The sequence below is a fragment of the Scyliorhinus torazame genome, chromosome 1 (assembly GCF_047496885.1).
Source record: "Scyliorhinus torazame isolate Kashiwa2021f chromosome 1, sScyTor2.1, whole genome shotgun sequence".
NCBI classification, from domain to species: domain Eukaryota; kingdom Metazoa; phylum Chordata; class Chondrichthyes; order Carcharhiniformes; family Scyliorhinidae; genus Scyliorhinus; species Scyliorhinus torazame.
In genome coordinates, this window is record NC_092707.1 from 344,046,447 (window position 1) to 344,063,870 (window position 17,424).

The following is a 17,424-nucleotide window of genomic DNA, read 5'->3' on the forward strand; positions in this document are numbered from 1 at the left end:
CCCAACTGCTCATTTTGCTTGATTCTTTTCACGAAGGCCCTACTCTCCCAACCACCCATATATGTCTCCAATTCTACCATCCCCCCTTCATCCGGGAACAACATTTTCTCCGAAAGCGTATATTCCAAACATTTTCTCCCTTGAAGTGTTATCGAGGCTCGGTCAACATTTTCTCCAAAAGCGAAAAGGGGCTTTTCATTGAAGCATACTTGTGACAATAAGCGATTCTTCTTCTTCTTCTTCTTCTTATTATTATTATTCCAGTACCTGAGGGAATGAGGGCAGCTCCTTGCACGCAAAGTCCGCACTGGCCAATATCTGAACCCACTCAACCGTGGTAGATCAAACTTCTCCCGATGTTCCTCTAGCCCAGCAAACCTGCCCGCCACAAACGTCCCTGCCCCACCTCAGGATCATTTCCTTGTCTGGAACTTGTGCATATGCACCACCCCCCATTCTTGGCTGTTGCCTCAGGGACGTATAGGCCCGATTCACCTCTGGAGCTTGTCCAGCACCTTCTCATCCACCACGCTGGTCAGCATCCCCGCAACATAGCCCATTGCACTCGTTCTCTGTACTCCCTCCGGTAGGCCCACAATCCAAAGATTTTGCCGCCTGGACAGTTCTCCCGGTCCTCCACCTTTGCTTGCAGTGTCTTACACATGTCTCCCAGGATTGCCATCTCCGCTTCCAGCAACACAATCCGGTCGCTCTGGTCAGGCACCACCTTCTCCACCTCTTGGATTGCCGTCCCGTGCACCTCCAGGTGCTTCTCCATCCGTTTTAAAGTCCCGCCACTGTCCCCTCAGTCGCCTTCGACCAGTCAATCTGCATTTCTTTAAGCTGATGCCAAAATTCATGAAGCTCATCGACTGCTCAATTGGAAGCTTTCCAGTCATTTTTCCAATTGATGCTGCGCCACGAGTCTCCTCTAACTCTTTAGCCAGGGTTTTCACTGTCTTCCGTCGGGTTTGATGTAGACATGCTCATGTAGTAATGATTCCCCCTCCACTCTCCATACAATCTTTCCGCCAAAATTCCATGAAGTTCAGGTAGAAGGGACCAAAACCAACGCCTGCAGGCAGGAGCCACCCTGTGTGCGACCACTCCCACCATGGCCACCACCGGAAGTATGGTTGACTGAAAGATTTGATAGGATAGAATGAGAGAAAATATTTCATCTGGTGGGGAAGTTTCAGGACATGATGGCATTTCAGTAAAATTATCGCTAAGCTGTTCAGGGGTGATGTTGGGAAGTTGAAATCTCTAACTGGCTCCCTTAAAGTGTTATCGAGGCTCGGTCAATTGAAAAACTTACAACAAAGATAGATTTTGATATGAAGCATTTTAGAGTTTTATATCAATGTTGTGCACAGCCATTTTTAGGGTATATTTCAGAATAATATTAAAGTAGTGATATAATGACAATCTAAAGCAATTTGCTAGTAGTGTGTTTCTCTCTGTTTGCAGTCTTTTGTTTGATAGTACTGATATGCAACAAATTAATCAGAAAATTTCTTTGGATGTAATGTATGACTAATTTAAGACTCTTATTGATAAGTATAGCATACATGGGAGGAACAGGACTTATGGAACTTATTTTATTGGTGGAATTTTTCCAGTCCCGCAGAGGTCACTGGACATTTGAATGGCTCTCCACATTTTATCGCCCCGCCTCCTTGACGATAGGATGGGAAAATTCCATCCATGGTTTCCAAAGCTTTTCGCCAGTGGGGTTTTCCTCACTGTATGTCTGCAACAATGGGCGGCACGGTAGCCCAGTGGTTCGCACCGTTGCATCACAGCACCAGGGTCCCAGGTTCGATTCCTGGCTTGGGCACTGTCTGTGTGAAGTCTGCACGTTCTCCCCGTGTCTGCGTGGTTTCCTCTGGGTGTTCCAGTTTCCTCCCACATGTCCCAAAAGACGTGCTGTTAGGTAATTTGGACATTTTTAATTCTCCCTCAGTGTACCCGAAGAGGTGCTGGAATGTGATGACTAGGGGATTTTCATAGTAACTTCATTGCAGTGTTACTGTAAGCCTACTTGTAACACTAATAAAGATTATGTTGTGAACTATTTGATACAAATTGATTACAACTCTCTGTCACTAACTCTGTTATTATTATTATTATATCTATATCACATCTAAGTGATACAAATAACTATATCACATGGCTGACAAATAGGTAGAAGGTGAATTAGATGGATCTTTGTCTTTTGTTGTCTAGTAATTCTATGTTCTTATATTTTCCTTCAGGCTTTCTTACCGGACTGCACTTATTTGTATCACTTAGATCTTTTCCCTATCCCTCCAAATGCCACCTTTCCTGCAACTTTTGCAGGCTGTTCTACGTTGCAGGATTTATTTAGTTCCGTTAACCGTCTGATCTTAATGTGCACAATGAAACGTTAATCTAGGGAGTAGCATTAAAAATCTAAGTTCCTGTTCTGAACAATATGCCTTTCAACACTGTCTTTACATTCACTTTGTAACTGCACATTTTGAAGCTAAAATCTGATTTGATCTTTTCTTGTTTGCAGCCCTCCTGTATGCAACCATCTTTGGTAATGTGACAACGATCTTCCAGCAAATGTATGCTAATAGCAACAGGTACCACGAGATGCTGAACTGTGTCCGAGACTTTTTGAAGCTTTATCAGGTGCCCAAGGGCCTGAGTGAGCGTGTCATGGACTACATTGTTTCGACTTGGTCGATGTCTAAAGGAATTGATACAGAAAAGGTACAGAAATTAAAAAGAAAATATGCACATCTTTTCTAATCTGTAGTATATTTTGGTATAATGGTGTCACCTTTGCGTAGTGGTATTCTCACCTTCAGAGTTAAGTCTTGGGTTTAAACTCCAATCTTAAGACTTGAGCACATCATTTATGTTGCCATTCTACTGTTGTACCAAGGGTGTACTGCATTGTGTAGAGTGCTGTATTTTATGTGAGATGTTAAACAAAGGCTCTGTTAAGGTGGATGTAGACAATCCTGTAGACTTATTTGGAAGTAAGCAGGGAAGAGTTTTGAGCATAATCCCTCATTCAACTAAAAAGCGCTTAATTTATGATTTATTTCATTTGCTGCTTGTGACCTCCTTACTGACTTACCAACATGTAAAAAGTGCAACCTATAAACATAAAACTTAGATGATTCGCAAGAATTAAAATTGATCATTAAATTACACATCCTGTGGAGTTGGGAGAGGAGATCGAAGAGGGGACGTGGGGAGATGCCCTAGGGAGGGTGAACTCTTCCTCTTCGTGCGCGAGGCTCAGCCTCATACAGTTTAAGGTGCTGCACGGGGCACACATGACCGAGACAAGGATGAGCAGGTTCTTTGGGGGTGAGGACAGGTGTGTTAGGTGCTCAGGGAGCCCAGCAAATCACACCCATATGTTCTGGGCATGCCCAGCGCTGGAGGAATTTCGGAAGGGCGTAGCGAGGACGGTGTCGAGGGTGGTAGGATCCAGGGTCAAACCGGGCTGGGGGCTCGCAATATTTGGGGTGGCAGAGGAGCCGGTAGTGCAGGAGGCGAAAGAGGCTGGAATTCTGGCCTTTGCATCCCTGGTAGCCCGGCGAAGTATTCTCCTTCAGTGGAAAAATACGAGGCCCCCAAGCGTGGAGTCCTGGATCACCGATATGGCAGGGTTCATTAAATTGGAGAGGGTGAAATTCGCCTTGAGAGGGTCGGTACAAGGGTTCTTTAGGCAGTGGCAACCGTTCTTAGACTTCCTGGCAGAACGATAGACATTGGTCAATGGCAGCAGCAGCTCGGGGGGGGGTTACTTTATTTTTTGTTTATGTTATTTACACTGGAAGGGTCTGAGGGGGTGTATACACCTGTTGTCTTAAGTCGGGGTGTTAATTTATTATTTAGGCACGGGGGGGGAGGGGTTTGGGGGGTTGCTTTTTTAGATTGTGTTTTGTACTTAACCCTGTTGGGTTCTTTTTTCTTTCTCATTTTGTTATTGATATTTTATGAAAACCTTTAATAAAAATTATTTTAAAAAATAAAATAAAAATTACACATCCTGTACTAATAGTTTTTTTGTCCGAAAGAGTTATCCTGCTTGAGGTCTGGATGGGATTCTCCGGGATCCCAGCCGCTGTCAATGGGATTTCTCATTGAAGGCACCCCTACGCTGCGGGAAAAACCACGGGCTGGAGTGTGCTGCTGTTGGGACCAGAGAATCCCGCTGCCAGCGAACAGCCAGAGAATTCGAGCCCAGGGTTGAAGCTGACCTTTGTGGTGTTCGGTTCCCAAGTTCCATACCCTGGGTGTTTAGATGTACTTCATATTCTATCACAGTGTTTTTCAAACTTTTTTTCTCGGGACCGACTTTTGCCAACCGGCCAACCTTCGGGACTCACGCCGGCCGACCATGTGCTATAATTCTCTCTCTCTCTCACACACATCCAGGCACACGAACCGTGTAGTAACTCCCTCTTACACACCTATTCCACTGCCCCCCTTGTGTTGGAACCAGTGCATGAATTTCATACAATGACCAGATCTCAATCTTTGTCTGCAAATCAGTTCAGTACGAAAATAAAATTTATGACAAAAGGATTTAATTTATCATTGCAAGTGGATAGAAGTAAATACATCTCAATTTCTTCAAACTATAAGCAGATTTTCTGTCAATTGTTTGTACATTTCATTTTTGGAGATATGGTGAGTTAGATCAGTTTTATAATCTGAAGAGATGTGCATGTACATAAGGGAAGGGATTATATCAACCGTTCCGGAATAAACTGGTCACCAGCAGACTCATTGGCAACCAGTTCTCACCGATAACCGACAAGACAATCCCAAAAATGACACAGAACCTAGTGGCATTTACAGAAACAACATTTAGTTCCACAAGTACCTCCAGAGTATAGAGTTAGGTGAAGCTTTGAGGGATCAAATTCAAGCACCTTTGTTCCAAAACAGAGTCTGGCTTGATTCTGTATCTAAACGGACCGCATTAACGGTGTCCCATTCACTCATGCGATTCTGCTGACTCCAGGATCTGCTGACTGTAATATTCCAACTCCACCTCCTGACAAACCTGTTTGTCACTTAGACCTCTCATCGCTATTGGGAATTGGGCTGTTCCCCTGTGACCGATGTTCATCTGCATGTTCTACTGGGGCATCATCGAACCTTTCTCCACCATCATCTGTTACAGAGTCTGGGCCATGCTCTTCAGTTGTACTATGCTCAACGTAAGCTGCCTCTGGCATAAAATGACAGATAGGTTTAGTCCTTTCAATAACACTTGCTTGAGCTTTTGATTTTTCCAGAGTCCCAATGGTTAACTCTACCTGGCGCTGCAGAACTTTGTCAGGTGTCTGACATTGACAATATGCTGCACAGTCCGGAGGCCCATCTGTCCCTTGCTTTAGCGATGCCAGGATACTGTCCTGCTCTGGTACATGCTGAATTGAGCCTCCATCACGAGTCACCTTCTGAATTCAGCATGTAAAAGAACAGTAATTGTTTCACAGAGTGAAGGTTTGTTAGTGCACCTCTGCTCAAGAACAGGAGAGTGATGAGACTGAAGACCAACCCTGGCTTGAACAGTGCAGCTCAGGCCATTTTAATAAATATGCTGGTAGCGGACATTGGGCGCTTCTCCCAGGATCAGATTGGGATCACCGGGTGCGCTGCGATCGATCACTCAGTGACCCTCCCGACACCCGTCCGCGACCCACCCGCGGGTCGCGGCCCACAATTTGAAAAAGCCTGCTCTATCAGGTACCAACTCTTGCCCACCACTCTCCCAAGCCTCACCCTCTTGCTTTCACCTGGTTCTTGAATCTTTACTACCTCCCAGACTGAACCCCCAATCCATACTTCCTCTCTCAATTTTGTGTTCCCCTTTTTCCCATCTGATCCCCAGATATAATTTGAATCTGTTAAATTTTGCCTATCCTGTTGAGTTTTAAAAAGGAAAGAGATGCAACTTTGAATATATTGATGAAAGAACATGTGAAAGCCCCACAGAGGAGTAGATTTTGACTTTGCGCGGTAGTGTAAACCTTGAAGTCCAATTCTCTATCACTTATTTTACATTATTACACAAAGTCAAAATCTATCCCATGTAATGCAACACATAAATCATTGGTTGGAACAAAAGAACAAGAGACAGTTAAAGGAAGGGAAGAATGTTTTTGTTTTAATTTTCTCTATGAGTAACATCTTTGGAGACCAAAAGGGAAATTCACTGATCCTGAGGCCTGTTGAATCGAGCATGGGCTAGATAATGTGTACTAACCCTGAACTCCCTTTGAGTATGGAACCCCAATGAAAGCATGGGATTGCTAGATAATACTGATAAGTATGTTATCTAATAACACTTCTTATGTTACAAGGGCAGCACGGTAGCATTGTGGATAGCACAATTGCTTCACCGCTCCAGGGTTCCAGGTTCGATTCCGGCTTGGGTCACTGTCTGTGCGGAATCTGCACATCCTCCCCGTGTCTGCGTAGGTGTGCTCCGGTTTCCTCCCACAGTCCAAAGATGTGCAGGTTAGGTGGATTGGCCATGATAAATTGCCCTTAGTGTCCAAAATTTCCCTTAGTGTTGGGTGGGGTTACTGGGTTATGGGGATAGGGTGGAGGTGTTGACCTTGGGTAGGGTGCTCTTTCCAAGAGCCGGTGCAGACTCGTTGGGCCGAATGACCTCCTTCTGCACTGTAAATTCTATGATAAAAGATAAAACTGTATCTATTACAAGGTAGCTTACTGCCTGCCATCCTGTGAACTGTGCCATTGTTGGGAGATCTGATTATTGTTTTGAAAAGGTTTAATGTGTCTTATCTAATTAAATACCTCAAAAATACTGAGTCGGAGACTGACATAACGAATATTTCATTTAAAATTCTATTTTGAAAATTTGTTCCAGATACACTAACAATACAAATTTTACGCTGCTTACACAGATTACTCAAAATGAATTGCACAACACGCCATGAAAAATAATTAAATGATACATTTGGACGTTCTAGTTGGATGATGGTTAAACGCAAAAGAATGATATTTTATGTTAGTTTTCTTTCCAATCTTGACTCATTTGTAATAATTCATGCTGGATACTTTGATTTTCTTAAACATAAATTTAAAGTACCCAATTATTTTCTTTTCCAATTAAGGGGCAATTTAGCGTGGCCAATCCACCTAACCTGCACATCTTTAGGTTGTGGGGGTGAAACCCACGCAGACATGGGGAGAATGTGCAAACTCCACACGGAGGGTGACCCAGGGCCGGGATTCGAACTCGGGTCCTCAGCGCCGCAGTCCCAGTGCTATCCGCTGCGCCACATGCCACCCTATTGAGAGCTGATTTTGATTCACTTTGGCGGTTTTTGCCTTCCGAATAGCAGTCTGACTGCGTAACAGAACAGCTGTTCCTTTGTAGTTGATTAATAAAGATTTGAATACTGTGAAGGCCCCCTTTCAAGTGCAAAGTTGAATTGTGAATATTGCCTCTTCAAATTCCTGCTGGATGCTCATTAACTGTCAGCATTGGAGAAAATAGGTGTTGCAGTTCAGTAATTAAAATTCTAATTCACTTTGGGTCAGCAGAATAACATTGTGCAGTAATTTTCTTCTTTCAATTGGCAAGACTCTCTGGCCTCCACGCGGTGTGTTTCTCGGTGGCGGAAGGCGGCCTGCTGTTGGCTGGCGGTGGGATCTTTGGTCACGCTGTTGCCAACGGGATTTCCCATTAAACCCACCTCATGCCGCCGGGAACCCCGCAGTGGGGCAGCGCTGTCAGTGGGACCGGAAGATCCTGTCGGTGTGAACAGCTAGGGGATTTTATCCAATGTCTTCTTAACTTCCTTTATTTCAAACATGTATTTTTCAATTATATTTCTGACTAACGGAAGTACAATACTACATTTAAACTAGGACTCAATAACAGTCATGCAATGTGTGACGTTCCATGAATTTTAGTTATTCATGTATTTTTAACTTGCCGGTTTTCACCAAGAGATAGAGGGCGGGATTCACCGTCAGCCGACGCCGAAATCGCGAAACACAATTGGGCGGAGAATAGCCTCCGATGCCAAAATCGCGATAGGCGCCGGTTCGACGACAAATTGGGATCCTCCAGCACCCTGAAAATGGCGTAAATGCATCGCTCGCCACGCGGTGTTTAAGCACCATTGGCATATCATTAGTGGGCCTGACCCTCTATTCTCCGTCGCCTCCACAATTGACCGTCGCCGATGCGTTGAGTTCCCGATGGCGTAGTTCACTTGTGGTCTCAGCGGTCGCAAACCCGGCGTGGCAGCTGCGGACTGTGTCCAATGGCGTCACAGTCAGCCAGGAGCCGTGCTTCTGATCGGGGGCCTTCCCCAAGGGCTGGGGGGACTGGTGGGGGAGAGGCCAGGGGGGCAGTATTTGGAAGGTTGGGTCCGCGCATGGCCGGCGCCATGCTTTACGACGCGACCGATGCAGGTCCTCACCGTGTGCATGAGCGTCCACAGACTGGGCCATTCTCCAGCCGTTTGTCATGGGAGCCAGGAGTTCCTTTCGGCGCAGCTGTGAGTCACTCACCTATCACAGGATCGGTGAGAGTTTGGTGCCGATTTTCCATCGTAGAACGCCACAGTTCCCACGCCGGCGTCACACATAGCTTCCAAATCGGTGAATCCAGCACAGTGGATTCAGATTCCTATTCAATTACAAAACCGCATTGAAACCTATAGCTACAGCAAATTTTATGCCTTTGTAGTAATGTTTCCCCATCGCTATCCTGAAATCATGGACTGGGAATGGAAACGGAGGCTCCCCAAAAATGCCAACGTTAGATGGCACCTCAATTCAGTGCTGGCAATAATGATTAAGATGGAGGGGAGTGGTGGTGGAGGGCAGGAAAGGAATCCCATTCTCCTCTCAATAAAGGTCAATCAACACCATTTAAAAGCTTGTACGGCTCAGAAGCATTCTTGGGCTGTCTGATTTAAGGGGGTGCTTTTTAAAGGATGCAGGCTCATTCCTGTCAAAAGCCCACATCTGGCACTTCCAACTTGCCCAAATTTATTATGGAGTTTGGTGAAGTCAGACCAAGTTTGGGTTCATGGCCCCTCAGGGGAATCATGGACTCTCATCTGGTTGAGAAGCTAAGTTCAGAAAGTCCTACATACAGCCCCTTATGGCAAGGTCTGCTCTTCCGCCCACCCCTTATGTCTCCTCATTTTCCTTTTTAACTTTCTCCATGGTGAAAAAACTATTTCACTACAATACAAAATTTCAATCATCCAGAACATTTAAAGAATCAATAAAAAATACCCCACCAACCCTTGAACCCATGCCTTGAATGCAGTCAGCACACCCATGACATTCAGTGAAGTGACAAATGGAATACAATGTGGAAAAGTGTGAGGTTATGCACTTTGGAAGGAAGAATTTAGGCATAGACTATTTTCTAAATGGGGAAATGCTGAGGAAATCAGAAGCACAAAGGGACTTGGGAGTCCTTGTTCACGATTCTCTTAAGGTTAACGTGCAGGTTCAGTCGGCAGTTAGGAAGGCAAATGCAATGTTAGCATTCATGTCGAGGGCGAGAATACAAGACCAGGGATGTACTTCTGAGGCTGTATATGGCTCTGGTCAGACCCCATTTGGAGTATTGTGAGCAGTTTTGGGCCCCATATCTCAGGAAGGATGTGCTGGCCTTGGAAAGGGTCCAGAGGAGGTTCACAAGAATGATCCCTGGAATGGAGAACTTGTCGTATGAGGAACGGTTGAGGACTCTGGGTCTGTACTCGCTGGAGTTTAGAAGGATGAGGGGGGGATCTTATTGAAACTTACAGGATACTGCGAGGCCTGGATAGAGTGGTTGTGGAGAGGATGTTTCCACTTGTAGGAGAAACTAGAACCAGCGGACACCATCTCAGACTAAAGGGAAGATCCTTTAAACAGAGATGAGGAGGAATTTCTTCAGCCAGAGGGTGGTGAATCCGTGGAACTCTTTCAACTCTGTCAATTTCCAATTGGTCTGCAACCACAATATGAACTTGTACCATGTGTGTGCGCACTTTCCTTGCATCTGCTATGACTCCTTCATCTTCCGGCACTCCAAACTGTCTCAGATCTTCACGCCAATCACCAAAATGTATGGATGGATCCTAGGGGACAAGCTACAAAGTAGCTTTGAAGAGTTAGCTACTCACCTCTCTGTGGGAGTTCCAGACAGAGGTGATCCAACCAATACCACCTGCTCAGTATGACAACAATTGGGCACACCATCAGGTTTCCAGTGCCAGGGCATTTAGATGGTCCCCTCCGATACCCTCCCCCAAGGATCTTGGTCATTGCAGTGGCCTGCTATGCTCTCCATAACATTTGTCCCCAGTGAAGTATGGATTTGGAAGATGATGAAAGTATGATGGGCGACAGATCACCCAAAGGGGTGCAGGAGATAAGAGGATTGGGGGAACTGGAGGCAGAGGGAGATGATGCAGAACAGCGAGGTGTCCAGTTGCACAGTGAGGTGACCTTTTCCTGCCACATGCAGACTGAGAATCCCCCTCTTCCTCATGCCCTTCAGCATTAAAACCAGATCAGTATCAATGGAGTGAGGGGCTACCCTGCTGCCTGTGACATTCCGCTTTCCGGGTACGGTGGAAGGCTATGACACAAAACACAGGGCAATCAGCAACCTCAGAGATAGCTTCCATGGCGTGTCTAAATGAGTCCCACACTTTATCTGACCCACCACCATTCTCGCCCCCCTCTGGCTGTATGTGGACAGGAAATTCTGCATGCCCATTAAGGGCTTCCTCACACAAAAATCTTAATTTAAATCAGCTTTTCCCTGAAGGTGGACTTTGATCCAATAACAGACCCAGCGCCTGTTTCCCGCCTCTGTGGTGGAAATTCAGTCCTCTGAGGCAGTGTTTTAAAGGGCCCATCGAGTCAGCCAGCACTGCCTTCTAGTGCACAGCAGTCCAAATGGCCTATCCTTCTTTTCTCCCAGCAGTACTTTGAGAGATCTATGGGAGGTCACATTATCACATTTGTGCTTCTTCAAGCTACTACAGGCAGAAACTCCTTTGCCCACTTGCCTGTGAGGGAGGGAGATCGCTCGGTCCAACTCAGCCATGTGCCTTGCAAAAAAGCATCCTTGTCTTCTGGAGTCCAGTCCATATGCCTGATACATCAACCCTTATGGAGACTAGTACCCTCAACCAACTGGTGTATTTCTGCCCATTTATTAAGCCTGAGAGTCCATAATTACTGGATTGAATAATCTCTGCCCCTGACTCTGACCTTTTTAATTATTTGTCTCCTGAGGTACATGTAGACATTCATTTCCTTACAAGGTAAAGTACACATTTTGGCTTCTAGCACTCTATAAGTAAATATAATTTAATATTTGAGCTACTATTGAATTGAAGACATCTGGTGGCGGTGATGTGCTGAGCAGACGCACATCAGGTGGCTCTCCTCCCAATCGGACCCAAAAAAGCTCAAAAAGCCACCCAAAACTATTCTAAACCCAGAAAGTATTAACAGCGAAGCCATAGAAGGGAGGATGCTGGCAAACGGCAGTTCAAAGAGCCGGCAAGAAGGCAAAAGTGGTGGTAAGGGGCCGGAGCAATGCGCGGACGGACCAGCGGACCCATGAGGCGAGGCGGAGGCCCCGGTGAACCAAGAGAGGGCCGACCGCCGACCCCAACGGCGGAACAAGAACAGGCAGCAATGCCGCCCCACCACACCGGGGGATGGATGGAAGACATTCCTAAAAAAGGAACAGACCACCGTGAGGGAGGCGATTAAAATGGAGTTCCAGGTGATGGTGAAAATGGTGGTGACGGAAGCGATGGCCGCCCTCCAGCGCACGATAGATGGCCTGGGAAGAAGGGTGGAAGCCCAGGAAAGGGTGATCCTGGACCTGGAAAAGGCGTGAACCGACCAGAGTGATAGGATCGTGGCTCTGGAGAAGTGAAGAGGTTGGTGGCGGCCCAAGGGAACTTGAAGGGGAAGGTCGAGGACCAGGAAAACAGGTCCTGACGACAGAATGTCGGTATCGTGGGACTGCCAGAAGGGATGAAGGGAAGAGACCCAACGGGCTACATTGCCTAAATGCTGGGCAACCTAGTCGGGAGGGACAGCTTCCCTAGCCCCCCAGAACTCGACAGGGCACACAGGTCGCTTCAACCAAAACCCACAACTGGGGAGCAGCTGAGAGCGATCATTGCGAAGCTGCACCGATACCAGAACCGTGAAAAGATCCTGAGGTGGGCCCGACAGACAAAGTCGTGCTCGTGGGAAGGACACAGAATAAGGGTCTATCAGGATATTGGGGCAGCCCTTGCAAAAAAGAGGGCCAATTTAATAAGGCAAAATCGGCTCTCTATAAGAGCAGAATGAGGTTCAGCATGCTGTTCCCGGCCAGACTCGGGGTAACTTACAAGGGGAAGGAACACTACTTTGGCACCCCGGGGGTGGCTGAAGAGCTCTTGAAAACAAATAACCTAGAGAAGGAATAAATGCGGCAACAGTGAGGGCAGCGGGGAAAAAGACTGAAAGTGGAGGATGAAATGGGACCAAGATCTATTGTACGGACTCTGTGTTTGCGCGGGACTGTGCTGCCTCGTTCTCGGATTAAAGTTGGAAGACAGAGAGACGGGAGAGAGGATAGGGGAAACAGGTGAGTGGGCGAGGAAGCAAATGGAGACAGGCAGACAGAATAGGGTAAGGGCGAGATCAGCCCAGGGAGAGGAGCGACTTTAACTGTTCAACGGACCTGCTGACCGACTGATCAAGCCTCAGAACGGGGAAAAAGACAGGCATGGCTAAAGAACTGGAAGCATTTATGGAGCAGGTGGGGGTGGTGGATTTGTGTAGATTCCTATACCCGGGAGTAAAGGAATTCTCGTTCTTCTCACAGGTGCACAAAGTATACATCCGAATCAACTTCTTTGCAGTGGGGAAATCGGTGCTTCCTGGAATTATAAAAATGAAATGAAATGAAAATCGCTTATTGTCACAAGTAGGCTTCAAATTAAGTTACTGTGAAAAGCCCCTAGTCGCCACATTCCGGCGCCTGTTCGGGGAGGCTGGTATGGGAATTGGACCATGCTGCTGGCCTGCCTTGGTCTGCTTTAAAAGCCAGCTCTTTAGCCCTGTGCTAAACCATCCACACAGCGGAATATTCCGCGTTAGTCATCTCCGACCACGCTCCACACTATGTAGCTGTGAGGTTGGAGATAGGCCATGCCCAGCGCCCCACATGGAGGCTGGACACGGACCTTCTGGCCGACAAGGCCTTCTACCAGAAAACATCACAGGCCACTGGCGACGATGTGAGGAGCAACCAGATCGGGGAAGCAGTGAAGGCTGTGATCAGAGGGGAAATAATAGCCTACAAGGCGCGTAGAGATAGGGAAGAGAGGGAGGCCAGGCAACAACTGATCACCTCCATCTTGGAGATGGACAGAAAGTACTCCAAGGCCCTGACCATGGAGCTTCTGGTGGAGAGCAAAAAGCTACAAATGGACTTTAACCTGCTATCCACCAGGAAAGCAGTGTACCAACTCCGCCAGACATGGGGCCCCTTTTACGAACACGGAGGAAAGGCTGGCCGCCTACTGGCTCACCAGCTGAGAAAGCAGGCAGTGACGAGGGAAATAGCGCAGGTAAAAGATAGCAGAGGCAGACTGGTAGCGGAACTAAAAGAGGTTAACCGGGCATGTGAGACCTTCTACAGAACGTAGATAGCTTAATTATGGCGTTTGTGTTGGGCGGGTGGGCAAGAACCCAAGAGTACCCAAACCAACGCTGCAAAGGAGGAAAATTAAGGGAGGCCTGGCACTGCCAAACCTGCTATATCTCCACTGGGCAGCAGCAGCGGAAAGAGTGAGGGGATGGGTGCACGAACACAACTCGGAGTGGGTGTGGATGGAGGAGGCTTCCTGCAAGGGAACGACCCTCCGGGCCGTGGCAGCACTCCCACCCCCCCTTGACAAAATACACAGCTAGCCCAGTGGTAGCGGTCACACTGAAAATGAGGGGCCAACTAAGACAGCACTTCAGGCTAACCAAGATGTCCCCCATGGCCCCCATCTGCGGACACCACAGATTCCCACCAGCCATGCTAAACGCAACCTTTAAAAAATGGAGACAGGACGGGGGAAGGATGACAGTTCGGGACTTCTACATAGGGCACAGACTAGCGACGTTGAACAAACTGACAGACACTTCATCCGCAACGAGACAATAGGATGCCCCTGGGCCGCGGAGACCACACTATTAGAGGACCTGATGATTACGGACAGTAAGGAAGGGGAATTCTGTGGAAAGATATATGGACATCTACTCGACAGAGCCTGAACTCCACTGGGCGAGACCAGACAGAAATGGGCGGACGAACTGGGGACAGAAGTGGGGTGGGGATTCTGGAGCAAAGCACTGAGCAGGGCCAACTCCACCTCCTCCTGCGCAAGGCTCAGCTTCACGCAGTTCAAAGTGGTGAACAGTGCACACCTGACCAGAACCCGAATGAGCAGGTTCTTCCCGGAGGTGGAGGACAAATGTGAACAGTGCCAGAGGGGCCCGGCCAACCACACCCACAAGTTCTGAGCTTGTCCCAAACTTGCTGGGTTCTGGACAGCCTTCTCCAAGGCAATGTCCAAGGTTGCGGGGGTGAGGGTGAAGCTATGCCCAAATGTGGCAATGTTCTGGGTATCAGAGCAGCCAGAGCTACACAAGGGGAAGAGGACCGAAGCCCTAGCTTTCGCTTCCCTAATTGCATGCCGGAGAATCCTGCTCGGCTGGCGCTCAGCAGCACCACCCACAGCTGAAGACTGGCTAGCTGACCTTTCGGATTTTCTCCACCTGGAGAAGTACGAATTTGCCATCCGACGGTCGGAAGAGGGCTTTCTTACTGGATGAGGGCAGTTTGTCGGCCTCTTCCAAAACCTGTTCGAGGACAACAACAGCCAGTAGAGAGGGAAACTGGAAGGATTAGAAAGGGGACAGAAAGAATCACAAGGAGAAATGTCAGGGACGCACAACCCAGGTGGGAGGAGAATGGTAGGGGGGTGGGGGGGGGGGGGGGGGGGGGGGAAGAAAGAAAGGAAACAGAGAGCCTGAGAGGGACAAAGAGAAACAACACATAGGAAGGGGGGAGAGGGGGGCATGCCCCTCCCCATCCACAAAAAAGGACACGGCTGAAGCCGACTGAGGGAGAAAGGAAAGCGGGGAACAAGGAGAAGGGGGAACCGCCCCCCTCCGGACCAACCAGGGAGAGCATCGGGGGTGGTCGGTGGGAGAAAGGGGGTAGAGGCTAGAAAGGTGTGCTGGGGGGGGGGGGGGGGGTGGAGGACAGGCCGAATTAGACGGCAATAATTTGTAAATAAAGAAACGTAAGGCAAAGCCTTTTTACACTATAATAAATGAAAATGAACGGCAATGTTCATAATTTTGAAAATGCCAATAAAAAGATTTTTAAATAAAACGATTGAAATGAAACCCACTTGAATCTCAAAGTGAAGATGCAGTTGTATATACTGTTGCAGGCCACGCAGTTAAAGTGTGGCTCCAGGATTGCACAGGTTTCACTAGCTTTAACTATTGATTTTTTTTAGTTGTAACTTGCTTCTAGAATATACAAAATGAATAAATCATTATATTATCTCGTTGTCTTGCACCTAAGTTGCAGGCTATCTCTAGGAATGTGTTAGAAAAGGTTAACAGAAAGCTGCCCATTTTGTTTTATTTTAACATTAGTGTCATTCCATTATTTTGTGTTTGAATTATTAAAGCAGCTTTTTGTTGTGCAATGTTTTATCTTTTTTGCAAGCATGTTTTTTCTTTCCATTCACAAACAGTGAACGCTGAAAAATTCAGCAGGTCTGGCAGTACTGCCGTGTCCACCATCTACAAGATGCACTGCAGTAACTCACCAAAGTTCCTTTGGCAGCACCTTCCAAACCCACGTCCACTACCATTTAGAAGCCAAGAGCAGCAGATACATGGAAACTCCACCACCTGAAGGTTGCCCTCCAAGTCACTCACCACCCCGACTTGGAAATATATTATCGTTTCTTCACTGTCGCTGGGTCAAAATCCTGGAACTCTCTCCCGATCAGCACTGTGGGTGTACCTGCACCTTGGCGACTGCAACGATTCAAGAAGGCAACTCACCACCCTCTTCACCCTAGGGCAATTAGGGATGGGCAATAAATGCTGGCCTAACCAGCGACACCCACATCCTGTAAATTAATTTTGTTTTTAAACCTGTAGGGAGAGAAAACAGAGTTAACATTTTGGGTTGGTATGACTCCTTCAAAACTGAAGAGAGGGCGAAATATGTTGGATTATACACTGTATGAAAGAGGGTGGAGCGGCTGGACAGAGTGGAAGGCCAGTGATTAGTGGGATCTCAGAGAGATTGCAACAAAGATGTAGCAAAGCCTAAGAACAAGTGACAGATGGCCCGGTGGGGAAGGGGGAGAAGAGGGTTTTTGCATTGGGACAAAAAATGTTTGAGATATCAAAAAAAGGGGATTAAGATGGAGGAGAAAGGTCACAGTCTAAAGTTGAACTTAGCGGGTGAGGAGAAGATGTGTTTTGTGGTGGCATCATGCTGGAGTTGGCAGAAATGGTGGAGAATGATCCTTTTGAGTGTCGAGGCTGATGGGGTGGAAAGTGTCATTTGTCTGATGATGTCACCTTTGAAAATGGCACTTCTGACATGAATGCCTTTTCACTAAACTGAGATTTCTCTCCCCGCATGGTTGACAGCGTAGTCAACTGGATTTGACCCATTTCCTGCACCTCTTCCCTCACCCTTTCACTTCCCTTCCCTTCCCCCCAGAACCATGATATGATCCCCCTTGTCCTCATTTTCCACCCCCTCTTGTTCAGTATTTAATCAGCTGTGAAGAAGACTCATACGGACTCTTTCTCTCCCTTCAGATGCTGCCAGACCTGCTGACTTTTTCCAGCACACTATGTTTTTATTTCAGATTGGAGCCTCAGCAGTATTTTTCTTTTCCTTTTCCTTTCATAGTCTTGCAGTTAGTACATGCTTTTATATTGCACTGCTCAAGAATGCTGTGATATAGTCAGAATTTATATCATTAAGACAACCTAATTTCTAAAACAATCAATGGAGAGCCCAAATAAATAGCAAACACCTTAAGTTGTATGTTGAATCTGATTTTCTCTACATCCCAATAACAAGAAATGTATGTTAATCTTGAATAATACGGTACTTAGTTACATATTACGGGTGCGATTCATAGAACATAGAACGATACAGCGCAGTACAGGCCCTTCGGCCCACGATGTTGCACCGAAACAAAAGCCATCTAACCTACACTATGCCATTATCATCCATATGCTTATCCAATAAACTTTTAAATGCCCTCAATGTTGGCGAGTTCACTACTGTAGCAGGTAGGGCAT

General features: G+C 47.0%; 1 protein-coding gene across 2 annotated transcripts in view; it reads left to right on the forward strand.

Moving 5' to 3' along the window:
• Positions 1 to 17,424, forward strand: part of kcnh1a (potassium voltage-gated channel, subfamily H (eag-related), member 1a) — a 520,535-nt gene that overhangs the window by 229,125 nt on the left and 273,986 nt on the right. For both annotated transcript variants that reach the window (XM_072509739.1, XM_072509749.1), the window contains one exon: positions 2,543 to 2,742. In XM_072509739.1, the coding sequence (XP_072365840.1) occupies positions 2,543 to 2,742 (200 nt within the window). The remainder of the gene's footprint in view (positions 1 to 2,542; positions 2,743 to 17,424) is intronic.